Here is a 19782-nt window from a genome sequence, read left to right as displayed (position 1 = left end):
CCACCGGGTGGCCCATTTAGTCCAGTTTCCCTTACTCCAATTGGGCAGGGGGTCCCTTTCTCAAAGCTATTACCTGGGACCTACTGCAAGCAAAGTATATGTTCAACAGCTGAGCTATGTTTCCTCTGTGAGGAATTCTTGAAAAACCTGCAAAGAACCCCAGGATTTCCAGGAACACTGTTTGAAAACTATAAGATGCCCTCCGCCTGTTTTTATACCTCATGCCCCATCCTTCCTCAGAGCTGCTCTGTAAGTTCCCAGATTGCTGCTGGGCCAAAGCTGTGTAGACAGTTGGTTAGAAATGCATGTCCACAGGTCCTGGAGAGGAAATCCACGGTTAACCAAAATAAACCACTAATAAGAGGTGGGAAGGCATAGCAAACTAAATGGCAAGTAGAGATGTTGATTGGGTTGCTCTCCATGGAGGATGGCTTCACAAGAGGATCAGGAAACTGGATGAAGACCAAGTATTTTTGGATGGGAGGGAAGAAAGAGAGAGAAGTAACAGCATGGGCCAAGAAACACTCAGGTGCATAAGCACTTAGCTGGCATTTCAGGCTATGATTCTGGTACCTGTTCTTAAGTTTCCTAGAGGCAGTGTGCATTTGCCAAACCTGCCAAAGCAAAAATGTAACATTTTGCCATTAGTATTAATGGGAAATGAACCCATCTGTAAGGAGTCTAATGACACAGCCAGGCTATTGGCAGGGATGTGCGCAGTAATGGGGGGAAAAAACTTAAAGGAAAACTAACACTCGAAGAAATGATGTTGTCTATATTAAATCATTTTTTAAAGGTTGTTGAATATGGATTTCTGAAGAAAGCAGAATTTCCAGTTATGGACTGCAGTGGGGGGAAAGGAGGAGAGCTGAAAGCAGTGCTTTTTTTCAGCCAGAGCTCAGCTCCAGCACCTTTCAGGTGGGCGCCATTGCCATTCTAAGAGAACAAGGGAAAAGTTTGTAGCAAACTCCAGCACCTCTTTTTCTAGAAAATTAGCACTGGCTGAAAGGTAAGTTCTCTGTGAAGGAAGTCTGATTGTTAAACCACTCTAGGAACTGTAGTTCTGTGAGGAGAAGAGAGGTCTTTAACAACTCTCAGCACCCTTAACAAACTACAGCTCCTAGCATTTGGGGGGGGGAGCCATGGTTGTTTAAAGTAGTATCATAGTGCTTTAAATGTATGGTGTGAATGTGGCCCAAGTCTTTGACTATGTGATGGCCCATCTGATAGCACCTGAAGCCCAGATCCTTCAACTGTTTCTCATATCCATCAACTTTCCCCATATTACTTTGTTCATCGGTTCACTTGGAAGATCCTGTGACTGGATTAATGTGTGCTATGGGTTTCAACCTTAGCACACAAGGAACTATGTGAGATGTACACAAACCGGAAATGTTATGGACATGAAATTATTTATTTTAAAATGTGTGAGATAGCTTTACCATTTCCCTATTTATTCTTCATCATCTAAGTGTGTGCCCATGCAATCCCTCCACATATAGGCCGCTGCTTCTTTCTCTAGTTTGGACAGCACCGCGTAAGTTGTGGCAAACAGATCATGGCATTGCTCAGCTCATCTGAAAGGTTTCTGAGCGCATGCACCAACCTGATGTTTGCACAGGTACCAAATGATTCAACCTGGCTACCATCTGAACAGATACAGTTGAGCTAAACATCAGTGAAGGGGGGCAAAGCAGTTGTGTGAACTGTTAGAAGAAAAGGGGATACATTAAAGCATTACATCATTCTTAGGTTTCTCATTCCATATTGGCGATTTTATCCCTGGGGTACATTTTAGAGGATAAGAGTGATTTTCATTTTCAAAGAAAGCTTGGAGTGTGGTTGGAAGAGTGTTAAAGGTGCTAAGGAATTTTTGAACCCAAGAATCCTAGGAGTAATTCCCCGAATGTCTCCTGCACAGGCCATTAGTGACGAAGTCTCCCATTTTTGTGAACTGCAAGCCAGGACCATATTTTTATGAACTGCAAGTGAAATGTGAGCTAGTTCTAACCTGATGTTGTGCCTTGCCTTGATAGCCTGTTCCTGCTGGCCCTGGAATTTCTATGTAATTATGAAGTGTGAATGAATAGCGCTGGGTTTACAGCCAAGCTCTAGCAGCTTTCTATGCAGAAATTAAAGTATCAAGACCTGCAAAGTGTAAGAGTTGCAAATCCTACAATGGTATAGGCCACATTGCCTCAGGACTGCATGCCATGAGGCTGACGTAATTAACTGCTGTACAGAGGGAAATGAGTTTCTTCAGTTACAGTTTCAGGTAAAAAAAAAAAAAAAGCAAACCATCAAGTTACAGTTGAGTTAAAGATAAAGAGAAGGGCTCAAATAGAGAGGCCAGGTAATACAGATTTATATATGAATCCTCAAATAATATTTGCATTGTTCGAGATGGCCATTATTTGGATATTCCTTATCAGTGAATGGCTCTGTTCCTGAGGGAGTGGAGAGACAGAAATGCTAATACATGTTTCTTTTACAGAAATGAGTGAAGTAGATTATTTACCGTACCTTTGCCTTGCTAAAATACTCAAGAAGGACTTTTGACTGATACCTGGCTTACTTATGGGCTGATACAAACAAAAAAAGAGGAAAGATTTCTTTTTCTCTGCTGCAGGGGTTGGACTAGATGATCCTCAGGATCCCTTCCAACTCTCTGCTTCTATGAGGACCATCCCTTAGCCATCATACTCGCCACCAGTGAAGGCCAACTGGTGGCTCATGGGCTGGATCCCACCTCAGGAACATATTACTAGACACCCAGTTACCCTACCAAATATTAATCAGCATGTGGTTTTGCACTGGTAAAAGGTTTGTTTATGGTTTCATTGTACTGTGACATGCATGTGTGTGTGTATATATATATATATATATTAAAAACCAAATATATATAATGAGTACATGTTGGTCTCCCATATTTAAGTGCCAAATGAGAAGCACAGGAAAAGCCATGCCTACTACAAGGTATGAAGCATAAAGGAACCATCAGTATCCCTTGCTTTATGCATATGTGGAAGCCTGTACTGGCTGCACTTCATCCTTGCCTGTTGCAGAACTTGGTGAGAGAACAATGTGGGCAAACTTCAGCTTATGTGTGGGTTGCCTTTAACAGCTGCACCCCACAGAAATTGCTATTTCCATGCTGGGCAAAGCATCACCTGTTGATTTCTTCCTCCCATTCAGCTGTTAAAATCATGGAGGTGTCCCTAAGTAGGATGGCTACCCTAGGCTTACAGGGGTCAGATACTGTCATGCAGATATTCCTGGGGAAATGTCTGGCCAGTGTGCCAGGTTCTTTAGCCACCCAGCAGGTGAACAAAACCCAGAGCCAGGTGGTGGCTTCCTACCAAGATGTGTTGCATCCCATTACCATAACACTAACTCAGACAAACACAGAGACCCATCCTCTCTCCAACTCAGGAAAGTTCCAAGCAATACACAATAGCTTGGATACCACCTTAGACTTACTCAGAACAGACCCACTAAGTTAGATCCATTAATTTCGGAGGGACCTACTCTTAAGTAAACCATAGTTGAAGATCATCCAATGTAAACAAATGGCATTATTCCATCATAAAGTTACTGAACACCTTCTTCTTTAGCACTACAATGACAATGGAGAAGGGGAAAGATATTTACCTGCTATTAAACTTTTCTGGATGTTTTTCCCTCATCATGTGGAATCTGTGCGCAATGGATGCATCCTATAAAGAGAGTTGGGGGGGTGCAATTAGTCAAGATAGTCTCATCAGAGTTCTGATTCAGGTGTCCCATGAAACTGCACAATTTGCACTTTTCACCCATAAACCTATTTTACAGTTACTTCCCCCCATGTGTATTTCATAAAACAGGAACACTATGGGAAATACGACATCTCTCTATTTCAGAGCACTCAGACATCATGCGGAGCTTCTAAGGCTTCCCAAAGCACCTCCTAAGTTATTTGTGACAGAGATACATCTGGTTAATTCAACATTATGAATCCTTGTGTACTCTTGCCACTTTTCCCATGCTTTGGAGAGATCCTTCAGAGGACCTGTTCATTGGACATGCATTCTGATTTGCTTGCACAAAACCTGTGACTAGTCTTTATTGAGAATTTCTTCTGAATTGTTTGCTTGGAGCTTAGGTGACAATGAGCATTCATCCTACTTTGTTTGTGTGGTGTTTATGCATCATTCATTCATCCCACCCTTTTTAGTGTATTTTCCCTGTCACTTTCCTAACCGCAAAAAGTCATAGAATCATAGACTCCCTTAAAAAAAGGAAAATAGTGGATTTGTTGCATCAGGGTTACAGAGTGCTTTGATATACTTTAATTGCGCAAAAGTAAATTTCCAGTATGTACTTGAATCTCCCCTGCAAAATATTGACTGTATGGAGGCAACCCCAGCTTGAGTTTTTAAGATGCAGGCAAAGAATTGTAGCAGGCTCTTAGAATGACAGCTTTTGAAAGGACAAGAATCCATCTTGTCTAGGCATATTATTCACTGTAATCTCCTTTGTACCCTTAGAATATTAACATAATCATTTTTAAAAGATCACCAGAAGCCCTGATCAGCATAATAAACCAACAAAGAATGCATCAAAACAGGCCTCTATGGAATGACCTAGCTCAAGCCTTCTTTAGTTAGCGGGAAACTTGTTATTCCACTTATCTATCATGCGTGTCTGCTGTATTTGAGCAGACATAAACCTCAAGTAGTTTTTGAATGGCCACATAATGCACACACACATAAACAGAAGTCACAAATAGTAACACAAGGGCCCCTCTTGCAGTTTCTCTGGGTTCGGATAGCCTAAGGAATGTGCTTTACTCCATCCAGGGATTAACAAGCTGTTCATCATCCACATCTCAGTGATGGGGTGCAGAGGTGTCACTAGTCTCAGGGACTTTGCAAGCCCATGGCCTGATCTATTTGTAATCCAAAACTTCCTGTTAGTGATATAGCTGCTGGCCCACATTTCTCACAGCCCAAAAATAAAGGGGGCAAAGATGGGAAGCTGCATGTGGCAGCTTGGACTCAGAGGTGAAATGGCTTGTCATCGTCAGTGGTAGTACTATTTAAAGGCACCTTGTCAGCAATGAAATTTCATAACACCAAAGCTCCCCAATTTACTTTCATTGACCTGCTAGCACCCTGCAATTGATTATAATGCACAATGGATCTATGGAAATAATGCCACAAGTTACACAAAAGTAACTTTCCTTAAAGATCTGCAAAGTGTTAAGACAATTTAAAGTTATTTAATGCAATATTAAGCATGGGCTATGGAATCTAAAAGGTCAGCACTTCAGTTATAGCCATTTTTTAAGACATACTGGCCATGTTTGTAACACATGACAATCAATCACTTATAAATGGAACTTCAATATAACATGAGACTGTTTTTAAACAAATGCTTCAGTGCTTTTTTTTAATCAGCTGTTTCTCCTACCATGTCAGAACGCTAAAACGAGTCAGCTGTTGTGGGGAGCTTCTTAGCAACCCTACAACACAGGTAAAGTGATATCTTTTATTGGATCAACTTCAATCAGGGAAGGAGCATGCAATCCATTAAGTTACACAGAATTCTTAATTGGGGAGAACAGAAATTCAGGTAGTTAAATTTCAGGTACAGAAAGGAAAAGGCGGCTAATGTTATAGCAAGAAATCAAATTCCTTAGTGCAGATATGCTCGTGCTAATGTAATTAGTGAGGAACAATTTATAAAGGAAGCAATGATTAAGTGGGTCATTGATATCAGGCATAATATTGAAATTGATGAGTGGGAAAAATTATGGAACCAAAGAATGAACTTCTCGGCATGTTACCAAGTAAGAGAAAATGTCCAAAAAATGCAACACAGATGGTATTTGACACCGGTCAAACTCTGTTGGGAATGTCTAGACCAGAGGCTGAGGGTACTTTTATTCGCCTATGGTGGAAATGCAACAGGGCAAAGAAATTTTGGGAAATGGTGTATAACAAGCTAATTTAATTTTTTTTTAATTCACATTTCTCAAGAAACTGAAAGCATTCCTTCTTGGAATAATTGGGAATGAATTACCAAAAAAAGTCAATATCTTAGTCCTATATGCAACAACAGCTGCAAGATACAAGAAACAAAGAGAGATCCCAGGGAAAGAACAGTGGTTAAATAAGCTAGTCAGGCTCATAGGCCCACCAAGGAGTCCAATTTTGATCACAATGCCTTTTTCTCAAAATCCCACCCAACTGTCAATCACCTGATGTTACTTGTGACATCAACTGGTGGGTGGGGTTCAAGGGACTTCAGCTGCGTGCAGGTGATCCTTCCACAAGGCACCCTTTTCTCTCCCCATCATGTGATCAGGAGGGGAGATAAAGCTGCCTTTTGAAAACATCACCTGCACACAGGTCTCCCCTTGCAGGTAGCTGATGCTTCCAAAAGGCACATTTTTTGCTTCCCCTTCCATCAAGTGATGGGAAAGGGAGGATAAGCATGGGACAAAGATTCATTGTTATGTGAAAGGAGATATTCCTAGGCAGCTCTGAAGTCAAGAGCCTCAGAATGGGAGCCCAATTACATTTCAGGATTCACAAGTCAGGATTCACAGTTCCCTGTAGCTGAATCCTATTTTCACACAGGAATTCAGCCTTCCTTTATCCAGCTCTGTTCCTGACCACACTACCCACAAGATTGGGTCATGTGAGCCTTTCAAAGATCAGCTGACCAAACTGGCTAAGTCCCATGACATTCCTGTAGGTCAACTACCCATATTCTTGCATCACAGACTTCAGGATAAAGACTGTAACTGCTTTTTTCTCTTCTAATAAAGAGGACTGTCTTAACTAAAAATAATAATTATTGATGCAGAAGTGAGTCTTCTTAGATCACAAGTTTGCAATAAATTTATTGAGATTTAAGAGTCATCACAGTCCCCACAATCTCCATTCTCAAGTACAAAACATAATTTCCAGTCTCAAATATGAGCTTTTTACAGCATGCCCATAAGACAAGAAAATTGCACTCCAATTTATAGCTGCGAGTTGGCAGGCCCGGCTCCAGGTGTAGTCCCGGTGGCGTGGGGCGTCAGGGCGGCGGAGCGGCAGGGGGGGCACTGCACGGCAAAACCGCGATGCAAGGGTGGGGGCACTGGAGCGATCTCCGCGGCTCAGCGCCAGGGGGCCCGACCTGCTTGAGACGGCCCTGCGAGTTGGGCTGAAGGTGTTGCTTGTGGTATGCATATATCTCACTGCTGTTGCTTTAGTTAGCAGGTTTTATGGGGATGTGGGGGACTTCAAAACATGGAGAAGGCATTTGTCCCTAGGTGACAATGGGACAGAATAGTATGTACACCATGGACAATGATGCTGCCATTGTATCACCTCTAAAGCCTATTGTCCATCTCCAGTCTGGCACACAAAGATATCTAGGGCTTCTGATACTACAGGGGAAATAGGGAGGGAGGTCATGGGAACGAGAGCTGTACAGACAGTGCTTACCACTCCTATGGAGAAGTAGTTGTTGATGATACTGTAAGGGACAGGGTCCCCATTCTCCTCTTTGTCAATAGGGATGACATCAATTTGCCATCGGTCCAGCATTACCTCTGCACTGTGTTCAATGTCCTTCAGGACCTTCATTAAGTTGCCACCTTCATAACCTTGAGAGTGGAAAAAGGGACGGCATATGGTAAGGAACAGAATGTCAGGGGTGGAATATGCCAAGCATTAATGGGGCAAACAGTTGTGTTACAGAGAGTCTGGTAATGGACGCCTCGGCGCTATGCAAAGCCATAAAAGAAGGCCAAGTGATCAGAAGCAGAGAAGTAGAAACAATCCTGGCAATGATTTGGGCCCAGCAACATCAGTGGTGAATGGGGAACCATGCTCTGTGCAGTAGATATGGATGTGGCTTGGGTAAGATTGCAAGCTGCATGGTGGGTGTGGTAAGATTTCTTTTCTTTTTTAATGTATACTCTGAAGAGCTGTCAGTGATGGACAATCTCCAGTGGTGCAAAGCCTGGACAATGACAAGTGGGATTAGAAGCAGCTGACAGGTTTCAACAGCACATGGGACTGCTGTCAGGAGGGATCAGTGGCAAGCCATGGTGTGAGGTCGTGCTGAATGACCCTACAGTGTTAGGCTGACTCAAAATACTTACCTCCTCCCCATCATAGGCAGCGGGCAAGGTCATTGCCTGTTCCCAGGGGCAGGATAGCCACAGGAGGGTGTTTTGCTATGTTTATCTTATCTGCAAAAAGAAAAACAGACATTAGAAGCCAACAGATTGCAGGATTCAACTTTCCTTTTTCTACATCACCTGCCATAGCAGAGCTAATGAGGATAGGATTTCCCAGGGGCAGGACGAACTACAGCTGTATTCCCTGGCTATACATGGTGTGTTGGTGTTTGAAAGCAATTTGGCCTAATATATTGTAGTTTTATATGCTGCTTTCACAAACATGCACCTTTCTGAGCACATTTCTGGCTGGGGAACTGCATCACAAAATTCGGAGAAGTGCAAATTTCAAAGGATAACCTCATTTCAGTTAGCTTACTGGTGCGGCAAGTGTGAATAAAGTAGGTTTGCCTTAAAAGGTAAACCAAACTAATTTCCCACCCACACCCACCCCTAGTTCCTTGACCTCCTGGACCTCAGTTCAGAAATTCAGGAGACCAAGCCTGCAACCCAATCTATGTGTGCAACTTTCAGAAAAGGGAGGCAGGAAAGCCTCTTTATAATGTGCCTGCAATCAATATATGAAATTCAGCCCTCTCCTGCTGCAGGTCCACCTCCTTGGGCTCCTTGCCTCAGAGTCTTCCCAGCTACAAACTTTTCCTTGTGCGCACTTCAACAGTACAGAACTCTCCCTGTCTCTGGGCTGCATGAGAGACATGCTTTCAGCTGCCCCCGCTTTCTCATTCGTTGCCAACATCCATCTTTCTTTCAAGGGAGGGAAATCCTTGGGATGATGCTGCCAAAAGAAGGGAACTCCGCTGAAGGAGCGAAAGGACGCCCTGCCGTGGGGAGGACAGAAATGATATGTCTGCAAACCTATGCATACTCACTTGGGAGTGAGGCCCATTGTTATCAGTGGATACCAAGGGCATTTCTCCTCTCAGTTCTTATCGCCTGTGTGTATTGCTTTGTCAGGTTGTAAGCCATTTGCAGAGGCTTGTCTTTTGTTCCAATTTGCACAACACTTCATTCAATATTAGATGCTGACTAATAATGACAATATTAGCGGAGATGCAAATTGGGGAGGCGGTAGCGGGGGAAAGAGCATCTGGCTACTCTTTCTGGCAGAGGGAGGAGGAGGAGATCATTGTGACCAGGTTGTCAAGTTGGAATTTTCAACGCTACAGACTGCTCCTTTTCTGTTCATAATCATTATATGGGGCAGAGGTGCGTGTGGGCATACAGTTCTAAACACAGTGAGGATCCCCGTAAGACAAATCAACCACCAAGATCACTTAAATACTTGTGTGTGTTTTTTTTAAAAAAGTACATTTCACATGCATTTGAGTCTTCTTGGTGGATGAGTTCTGTGCATGGAGACAGGACTGGTCCAAGATATTTTGTAGTCTGAAGCATGGGACAACCTGGAATCCTCATCGGAGCTCCAAAACCCTCATAATCCTTGTATGGGACAGAGGCAATGTTTGAGTCTGTGTATGTAGATGGGGCCAGCCCAATACATTTTGCTGCCTGAGTCCAATATGTTCTCCTGCTCCAGCTGACTGGACTGGAACTTGACTCTTGCACCAATCCTAGCAATGGGATGCTGTCCTCCACAGCACCTGAGGGGCAGCAGGCTAGGTTAGAGGGTAGCGGAGCAGGCTGTGTGCAACAAAGCTCTGTCCCTCCCTGCTGCTCCCTGCCTCCCAGCACCTGCTAGCTGAGGTGGTTGCCTCACTCTGGCTAGCGGAAGAACTCTAATTTCAGCCCCTCAAAGGAACACAGGAAGCTGTCTTATATTGGAGTCGGAGTCAGACCATTGGTACATCTGGTACATCTGGCTCAGCATAGTCCACACCTGGCAGAAGTCCAGGGTTTCATGCAGTAGCCTTTCCCAGCCCTACCTGCAGATGCCAGGGGCTGAGCCGGGGGAAGTATGTGCTCTGCTACTGACCTACTACAGCCCTCTCTCTACTCTTACATAGTAGGTGCCCAGGTGTATCAGCTATCCAGTGAATCTAATGTATTTTGATCCATACAGCATCCCTGGATCCCAATTTACCTATGCAGTCCAGGATCCATCCAACTGTCCCATCTCCTCCGCAAGCCAAAATACGGAAGTCTGGAGCATCACGGAAAAAATTTAAACTAAGAGAAAGCAGAAGGAAAATATAGGGGAGCTCTTTAGAATAGCTTGCTTGCCATATATGAGAAAGAACACCACATCTCACTCTCCACCTTAGAACAAATCTATACCACCAGGTGCCATAGAAAAGCACTAGACATATCAAGAGATCCAACGCACCCTGGTCACCATTTCTTTCAGCTCCTGCCATTGGGACGGAGATATAGAACTATGCAGGCAAGAACGAGCCGTCTCAAGAACAGTTTCTTCTCTAGAGCGATTTTGGCCTTATATGGAAAGCCTGGACTTTGAAGTCATCTTATTTTACTTGTTATTTGTATTATATTTACTGTTTTTAATTAGGTTTTGTAATTTTGGATTATGCAGAATGCTTTATCTGAGTGGATGTAGCAACCGAGTAATTTTGTTGTTCCCGCAAGGGGACAATGACAATAAAGATATCTTATCTAAACTCACACAAAAGCAAATGTGAAAAAGGCACAGCAGCCTTGCTGCTCTCCAAAGTCCTAAAATCATGCAATTCTTGCTCATTCTCAAGTTTGCAATAGAACAAAACAAGGAAAACCAGTGAAGAGTCAACCTGCACAGCACACATTCAAGAAGACACCCATAAAGAAATACATGACAGTAAGAAAGATCTGCACCAAGTTGTTGTTGTTGTTGTTATAAAATCCATGCAAACTTTGGACAAGATCCAGCAGCTGGTTGCTGCAACAACATCCAATTGACAGCAGTGCAACAGGCCTTAGCCACAAATAACTTTTGCAGGATTGTATAATTTGTATTCAGGTGTAATATCCAAAGGTATTCCATCAGGAGTATGTAGAGTCCCAGAGCCCAAAGGTTTATTGCCTTAAGACAGACATGGCAAATATCATAAACTCTAGCACGAGCGCCATGCATAATTCTAAAGAATTGGCAGCAGCCTGAGTTCCTCAAGCTAAGGTATGTTAAGAAGCTTCAGTGAGAAGGGAGGTGGAAAGAGAAACTGGAGAGGGAAGGTGAGCAAAAAGGAAATGGGGAGTGAGAATGGGCAGCACAACTAAGAGGGAATAGTAAGGATAGCAAAATGGATGCATTTTGGTCAATGGATTTCAATACCCAGGAGTCGGTCCTCCTCGGTCCAGGTTGTAAACTTGTCTGGGGTTGAGTAGATAATGGAATTTCCGATGAACCCTGAAAGTAAGTAAGAAAAACAAGAAGTGATGGCCCCTAAAAAGGAGAGTATAGGCTAGGAGGAGGGAAATCTGTCAGTTTCACTATGTCTCAGTTTCTCATTTTTCCAGTCTTAGGTTCTCCACATTTCCACACCAGTTTTCTTTTCTTCTGTTTTAAAAAAAGTCCTCATGAAAATTCATCAGAATTTTAGTGCAAATTTCTCCTAATATGACATGTTTGCAAGCAATTTTGCCCCAAAATACACATTTTTGCAAATCAATTTCCCCCTATTATAATGCACACTTTACCGCAATATATGCATTTTTGTACTCATTACTTGGCAAGATTTGAAGAAGTGCACATTTTTTGAAGGATGCCTGTGTATCAGTTTGTGCATTGTTTTGGAAAGTGAGAATTAGGGAAGTTTGCCTTTAAATGTGAACAGATTCCAATTTCTCCCCTATCCTTATCCAAGGCAGATGATTACACTTTCTTAGCATCAGCTACTCTCTACCCACACCACATCCTGCTCAGGGCAGCTCCATAAGTGGAGCAAAAGTTGCCACCTTCATATTCAGAAAATGGAGGATCCTTTTGGATTGATGTTTACTGCATCGTGGACCCATCTTTTCTCCTTTTTCTTTATTATGAATTTATTTAAATTTTCAGATTTACAAACAATCATCAAGCAGACAAATAAAACAATTTCCAATTGGAAATCTTTTCTCCTATGTCTAAGCTCCCTCTCTGAAATGTTTGCTTCATAAATACTTTTGAATTACAGTTGTCCTTACCAAGCCAAAGACTTGGTGATGTCCCAGGCACCAGATAACAGGTATCAGTGACACCCTTGCAACCACATTGAGAGCCAGTGTGGTGTAGTGGTTAAGAGCGGTAGACTCGTAATCTGGGGAACCGGGTTCGCGTCTCCGCTCCTCCACATGCAGCTGCTGGGTGACCTTGGGCTACTCACACTTCTCTGAAGTCTCTCAGCCCAACTCACCTCACAGAGTGTTTGTTGTGGGGGGGGGAGGGAAAGGAGAATGTTAGCCGCTTTGAGACTCCTTCGGGTAGTGATAAAGCGGGATATCAAATCCAAACTCTTCTTCAGTGCTATCTGGGGTACTTCCCAAGCAACACAATGTTGCCATCTGATTGCAGGGAAAATGCAATCTCTCTGCTATTACTTCCTTAAGGGAAGATGTTTGCATTACTTACAATGATTACTAAATGTGCATTTACTGTCCCCAAAACCACTATCCTGCAGAGGGTACAATTTTCCAATAGGGGGAAGGGAACCATACCTTTCTCCTTGTCTCCCTCCACTCTTGGGGTTCACAAACACCAACAGTGGATGTGTTCCAGGCTTAGGGGTGATCTAGAAAGCAAATTACAAAGCAAACAAAGAGCCTCCTTATACAGCATACAAAACATCATTCATGCAAATTGGGGGAGAATGAGTCATACGGCACTGCCACAGAGGAAGTAAGCCATGCAACTGGCAACATGTTGGGTCAGCAGAATCTGGAGAAAGCTGGGAACCACCAGTCTCTGCACTTATTCTTATCCAGACCTATTCTGTCTATGGCTTTCTAAGCACACGACCCACAGCCTCAGGAGCTCAGCTCTGTTTAATATCCTTTGACTCAATAATGTTTGCTTTATGCTCCACTAGTATCTTCTTGTGCGCTTCCTGATATATGCCTGGAGACTGAACTCTTTAAAGGACAAGGCAGGCATTGCTATTGAGACAATATCAGGTTAGCAGAGCTTCAGCAAGCTTGGGTTCTGTGGGGAGAGCTCCAAGGGTTAATCTGTTAACCATGCACAATTCAACAGGGCGAGTATCACCCAAAGTATATTCCAGAACCAGCTTCATGGGGAGATCAGTGCAGAATGACATCTTCTCCCTGGTATGCCTTCCTCCACAACTAGCCTGCAAATTAGGCACGGTGCACAAAATATAATTCTGCAGGTACACACACACACACTCATTCACAAGTGTGAGAGAGCAAGTGTGATGTACTGGTTAGAGTGCTGGACAAGGGCAGGTTCAAATCTTCACTCAGTCGTGAAGCTCTTTGGGTGACCTTAGGGCAGTCCCCACCTTCCAGTCTAACCCATCTCACCAGGCTGGTGCTGGGATACAGCAGGGATGGGAAGAACCACACATGTTGAGCAGGACAGAAGTCAAATAAATAGATACGATAGCAGCAGCTGTGAACTGTCTACCTGTAGTCCATGCCCATCCACCGTGGTGGTGTTGTATCTGAAGGCCAGGGTTGTATCATCTGGGGATGTGCTGGATGGCGATTCACTGTCTGATCTTCTTGGGTGGGATTGCCTATCCTTTGGAATAGGGAAAATGCATAAAGGACTTTGAAGCATGGATGAAGGCCAGCAAATAACAGGGAAGCACAGACAACATAAACAAAGTGGGAAGGATGACTTCCTCCTGACTGTACTGAAATACAACAGAAAGACCATGAAAGCTCCAAGAGTTAATTTAATAATGTATTAAACTTTTGTATTAAAATATTGTCTGTCAAGCAACACAGAATACAAACATACGGATAAAGCATCAATAATACATTGCATGAAGTGCAAACCCTATCCGAATACAGTGAGCACATAGTGAATGGCACTGAAAGCCAGAATCAGTCATTCCAAAAGTAGTTTAGAAAGTTGTGTATACAATGATGGCTCCAAGGTTCAATACTTGACTTGCTTCCCAGGCTGATGTTGTTCCAAGATTTATATTAACTCCAAAATTCCACAATCTGCACAGCTGAGAAGCTTTCCGAGAGGCCCATACACATATTAAAAAAAGATAGCTTTTTAACGTGGATTTTTAAACACTGATGCAGCTTTCATGATGTTTAGATACCTGAAAAGTGAATGAATCCAAAATATTTATACCATCCTATGTTTAATCATATTTATACTGCAGTTTTCAGCCAAAATTGGCTCTCAGAGCAGCTTTACAACACTAAAAGCATCACAAAACCTCATAGATTATTCTGACTAGCAATCGTAACAGAGGAACAAGTTAATATGAGAAAAATCCAGAAAAGAGCACCACATACCGGTAATAAAATAGCCAAAACCTTATTCTTTAGTAAGTCTCTCCAAGGGCTTCCTTCACTAGGATCTAATTCCCAGCTTTGTTATTTCTTAGCAGTGGCAAAAGGGAAACCCTGGGCCATGATGGGGTTCCAAATTATAACAGCCATATGCCATCTCAGCCAGCTCAGTGAGTTCCATATCGGCTTAAAAAACAAAAACTGAGATGACTCTTCTAAATCTTCTGAATCAATTCACTGTTTTAAGCAGTCCACGTATGGTGTTTGCCATGTTTAGAAGTGTCCAAGAGCCCCTTTTGGAAGCAAATGTAAAAGTGGATAGGCCTTCCATAGGGTTTACGAGATGTGGAGATGGTGGAACTGTGAGATCGTGTCAAATATTGAACTTTGGAACCATCAATGTGTCCATCATTTTAAGCCACCGTTGAAGTGATTGATTCAATATGATTCACCGCAGGACCACTAAATTAACAAGGATTGTTTGCAGCAGTAGTGGATGACATGGTGGGGCGGAGGTGCTTACCTGAACGCCTCACTCAGCTGCTTACCAGGAGGGAGAGGGGGAAAGGTAAGGCAGCAGGGAAGGCAGTGCAGTGCCAATGCACTGGCAGGAGCAACACATTGGCTCAGCTGGGGCGTTTGCACTGCACTGACTTTGCTGCCCCCTCGCCCCCCTCCTCCCAGTAAGAATCAATGACCTGCTTTCTGGGAGGTCAAGTAAGTGCTTTTGCCCAAACAATCTGTTAGGACTTTATGAAATGTATTACTGAATGCTTATCATCATGGCACTGTTTGACAGACAGCATTTAATGTATTATACATTAACTTTGGGTCTTCTGTTATGCATTTTGGGTGGCTGCATTTCCACTAGCAAGTATTAAGGTATATTTTAATTTCTCTCCCAATTCCAAGGGTTTCTTCCCCCATGGATTTACAAGTTTATAGATTCTGAAGTGGGATATAAATCTGAGGATAGAGAGATAGATAATGTACTATAGACTGGTAACTTGATTTCCTGTTTTTAAGCTTTATTCACAGAATGGTTATTAATTCAAAAAATGCTACTGTTCTCCATATTTAATGTGCAATCCAGATCACTGGCATTTTCATGATTTTTGAGCTCACATATACATTTTCTTCACTGCGACTCGATTACAGCTTTCACTATTTCCCCATTTCTCATCGTTCTGAACACAGAAAAAAGTAGACATCGCATTTGAAAGTAAATGTTTGTAAAACCACAGTTTCATCATTAGGAAAGAGGAAACTTCTTAAGTTGTGGAAGTTGTGGAGCTCTCTTCCTACAGAGGTGTGTTTCAAATATTGTGCTTTTAATTGTTGCAACCCACCCTGGAACCTTCAAAGATAGAATAATCTTTTAAAAGCATATGCAAAACCACAAACCACAAAATAAGATTATATGCAAAACCTGAGTAAGAAACTACAAAAAGTGTGGAGATCTCTCAGCAATTGCCATTTTGGAGCCTGTCCATCTTACATTCTTGCACACCTTGGAGTGCCTGTGCCTATTCCAAGCAATCACAAAGTGGCTCTAACACAGGGATAGGCAACCTCCAGCCTACTAGCCTAATCAGGCCTGACAGGCCTTGGAGGTTGGCCCACTAGGCCACTGTGGGCAGACCATGCCCACCTTTCCAACACTTGACATCATATACAGTAAGACGTCAAGTGCAGGAAACTTGGAGCTAAAATGAAGCTGTAGCTAAAATGGAGAAGATTTGGCTTCCGATTCTTCCTTTGAATGCAAAGGACCCTCCTCTGCAGGCAAGACTTGAGCAGCACCTGAAGAGAGAGAAAATGTTCCTTTGGGTCATCTGATGTCATCCTGACATAAGGTGATTGACAGGCGGACAGCCCTACCCACTTGCCAAAATAGTCTATGTGGTGCTCAGGATCCAGGTAGATTGCTTGGTTTTGTTCATTATCCCTGCCTCCTCTAACAGGAGGAAACGCTTGTGCATAGACTACAATCATACGGCACAACACTCTTCCTTTGAGTTTTTATTTTCTGCTACTTTCTTTTCTGCAACGAAGCCTAAGGCTGTATGCTAATGATTATTTACTTGAAGCAATTGGAGTGATTTTCCTCTTCTAGCAAGCCTCAATTCACTATTAGTAAACTGATAGCTGCATATAGTTAATGGAGTAGTGGGAAAGTATGGTAGCAGTAGCAGTGGCTGGATACAAAATACCCAGATTGCAAGCAGTTTGTCATTCAGCTGTTTTAGGGGCACACCAGCTTTCTAGTAATGGACATAAGAGGCATTCTCTAGCAGCTCTATAGGAAAGTACCTTGGTTTTTAGTTAACAAAATCAGTTTGGATGGGGTGAAAATCTTAAGTTTTTGAAAGAGCATCATCTAGCGGCCTTCATATGTGAGACAGAAAATGCCAATCATTAAGCCCATTTCATAGGTGTCAAGCAGGCTCATTTACCAGAACAACTGGGCAGATGTGCGAAGGCAATAAGATGTGGTCCTTGAGCTGCCCACCATCACACTCAGGCTTCACATGAGAGGCACATTTGTTGTGAAGCTGCAAGAGAACACAGCACAAAAATTCTCTTTAAATTTATCCATAAAAAGGAAGGTTGTTACAAGTAATGGCAAGGTGGTTTCTCTACCAGTTAACTGGCATTAATAAACAAGATAAATAAATATTTCCTGGCTAATATTACATTACATATTGGAAATGTCAGAAGACAAGAGGGGATCGTTATCATATATAGTGGGAATGCAAATCTGGGGAGGGGGAAGAAAAGAAGACGTATTGGAGGTTAGGTAACTATCAAACAGAAGGAATCCTAGGATTCACTGGCTCAGTTATGGTAACGTTATGGAAAAAGATGAATAAATATAAAAAATAGCCTCATATGTGGTCCCTGTGGATGGGGGTCTGCTGATTTGGGAGCACCAAGATCAAATGTAGCCTTTCTTAACTGGGGAAATATGTCAGGGTGAGTGGACTAAACCAACTTATACAGGCACCCCCAAACTGCGGCCCTCCAGAGGTTTTGGTCTACAACTCCCATGATCCCTAGCTAACAGGACCAGTGGTCAAGGATGATGGGAATTGTAGTCCAAAACATCTGGAGGGCCAAAGTTTGGAGATGCCTGTTATAGATAGTGGAATGAATTCTATATGTGCAAGATGCCTTCTGTATTTGATCCCAGGCTCATCCTACCAAATCAAGCAAGTAACAAAGTTCAATCACATTCCATGGCTTCTCAACAATATTCAGTGTCGTGACCATTTTCACAACCGGGAGAAAAACCGAGGAACAGGTTTCTTATTTATTCACAGGCATGCCGTGATTATTGCCCAATATAGAAGAAACATGGCCTGCTGATGTAGGAGGTGACTTGCCTTGAACAGCTTAGTGTTCTTTAAAAAAATACCACCACACTTGCTTCACGTACTCACTGTGATTTGGCACCATACACAATGTAGTCCGGTAATGCCCTGGTAGCTCTTGATGCTTTTATGACAACGATCACATTTGGCTGGAGAGTTCCCCTCAATCCATGTGTGCTGCATGACCTAGAAATGCATGAGACAAGGTGATCCATGCTGGAAAAGAAATGCAGGCACTAAATACGAGGCAAAGAAGAAGAAGTAATGCTCCTGAATGAGCATCAGAATCGTTATTCCTTCAAATGTTTCAGGATATGCTTTTGAAGCATGGGATAAAGAAAGGAATGGGGAAGTTCAGGGGGGGGAGTCTGTGATCCAACTATCGTGGTGTCTCATGAACCTTCAGCTAAACACTGCATTATAAGGCAGGCTACTCACAATTTTAAAAGCCATTGGTATAGAATATTAGATGGATATTTTAGCCATAATACCACAATGACGTGCTCACATGTGGAGCACTACATGGGCATGCACAATCAAAAAACCATTGACTTTCTCCATTGCTTCTCTGAGTTCTTTTCCAGTTTTGCAGCCTCTGTTTCTGCTTTGTCTTGACCTCTCAGCTATGTTTTAGTACAGCTTCTGGTACCAGCTGCAACTCTGGCCAATGTTTTTTAATGTGCTGCTCTCTCTCCGACTACAAACCCAGCTAGAGTTCCAGCACAATTTTCTTATACATCTAATGACAGGGCTGATGACCATCCTGGGGGCAGATCAGGGCCGGCTCTACATAGACCCCCGGTGGCGCAGGGCACTATGGCGCCGGCCCGCCAGGAGGGCGCCGTGAGCTGCGCCCGCCCGCTGGCCGGCCGGTCCGCTGCGCAGCTGCGCGCGGCGCCCACCTGCCCACCGCGCTGGGAAACGGGGCGGGAGGGCGCCGGAGAGATCGCGCTGTGCCTGCCCGCCCGCCCGCCGTGCAGCAGCGCCGCGCCCACCCGCCCACCACGCTAGGAAACGGGGCGGAAGGGCGCCGGAGAGATCCGGCGCACCATGGCACCAAGGGCGCTTAAGACGGCCCTGGGGTAGATGCCTTCATTCAGAGCTCAGGGAACCTGGAGCTGCTGAGCTCTAAGAACGTAGGACTCTGCTGCCAGAAATGGGCCTCAATGTTTTGCTGTTGAGCATTTGCTTGCTGAACCTCCTCTGGAGAAGTACGTAGCCATATCTGGAACAGGTGCCCAGAAGGCAGATTCCTCCCTTTTCAGTTTGATACTTATGAACTATTCCAGCAGTATGGCAATTGGGTGAAGTGTGGTAGCCTATAAAATACAGGTTCTTCTTGGCACAATAGTAGGGCCCATGACTGTGTGGGCAGCATGATCTGCATAGCAGATGGCCTGCCTTAGATGGAAGGTCATCAATAAGTGAACACATGCACTAGGCATTCATGAATGCCTTACTCACAGTTGTATTTCTCTTTGATTTCACATAAGTGCTGATGCAGGGGGGAATCTCTTTGGACACACATCTTTCATGGACTGTGTATTTACAGACTGTAGAGAAAAAGAAAAAGAAAAAGAGAGCAGCTCTAAGTTCACCCTATATTCAAGGCAAGCAGTTTCCAGCTATTTGGCAGGATTGGTTGTTAGAACCAAGATTTCATGTATCTGTTTGAGATTGTATTGAAGAATTAAAAATACCCCCCCCCCAATGCGTTATCTACTATCTTAATCCATGATGTGGTACTCATCACAGGGTGTTCACCTAATAGGTTTAAAACCCAGCTGAGACTACAGACTCACTTGGTGGTCCTGCCTTAGTCATTTTCTCACCTCTGTTTTGAGTGTTGGTGTTGTTGTT

General features: G+C 43.4%; 1 protein-coding gene across 1 annotated transcript in view; it reads right to left on the bottom strand.

The window, feature by feature from the left end:
* The window catches only part of DGKG (diacylglycerol kinase gamma), a 115705-nt gene that overhangs the window by 35104 nt on the left and 60819 nt on the right, over positions 1–19782 (bottom strand). The window contains 10 exon segments of the mRNA XM_035132701.2: positions 3652–3716; positions 7482–7642; positions 8144–8233; positions 10224–10309; positions 11409–11483; positions 12770–12843; positions 13698–13814; positions 17005–17103; positions 17992–18108; positions 19387–19475. Coding sequence (XP_034988592.2) covers positions 3652–3716; positions 7482–7642; positions 8144–8233; positions 10224–10309; positions 11409–11483; positions 12770–12843; positions 13698–13814; positions 17005–17103; positions 17992–18108; positions 19387–19475 — 973 coding nt within the window.

The sequence above is a fragment of the Zootoca vivipara genome, chromosome 5, assembly GCF_963506605.1.
Source record: "Zootoca vivipara chromosome 5, rZooViv1.1, whole genome shotgun sequence".
Classification (NCBI taxonomy): Eukaryota; Metazoa; Chordata; class Lepidosauria; order Squamata; family Lacertidae; genus Zootoca; species Zootoca vivipara.
Note: the sequence above shows the minus strand (reverse complement) of the source record. Positions and strands in the feature narration are given on the sequence as shown.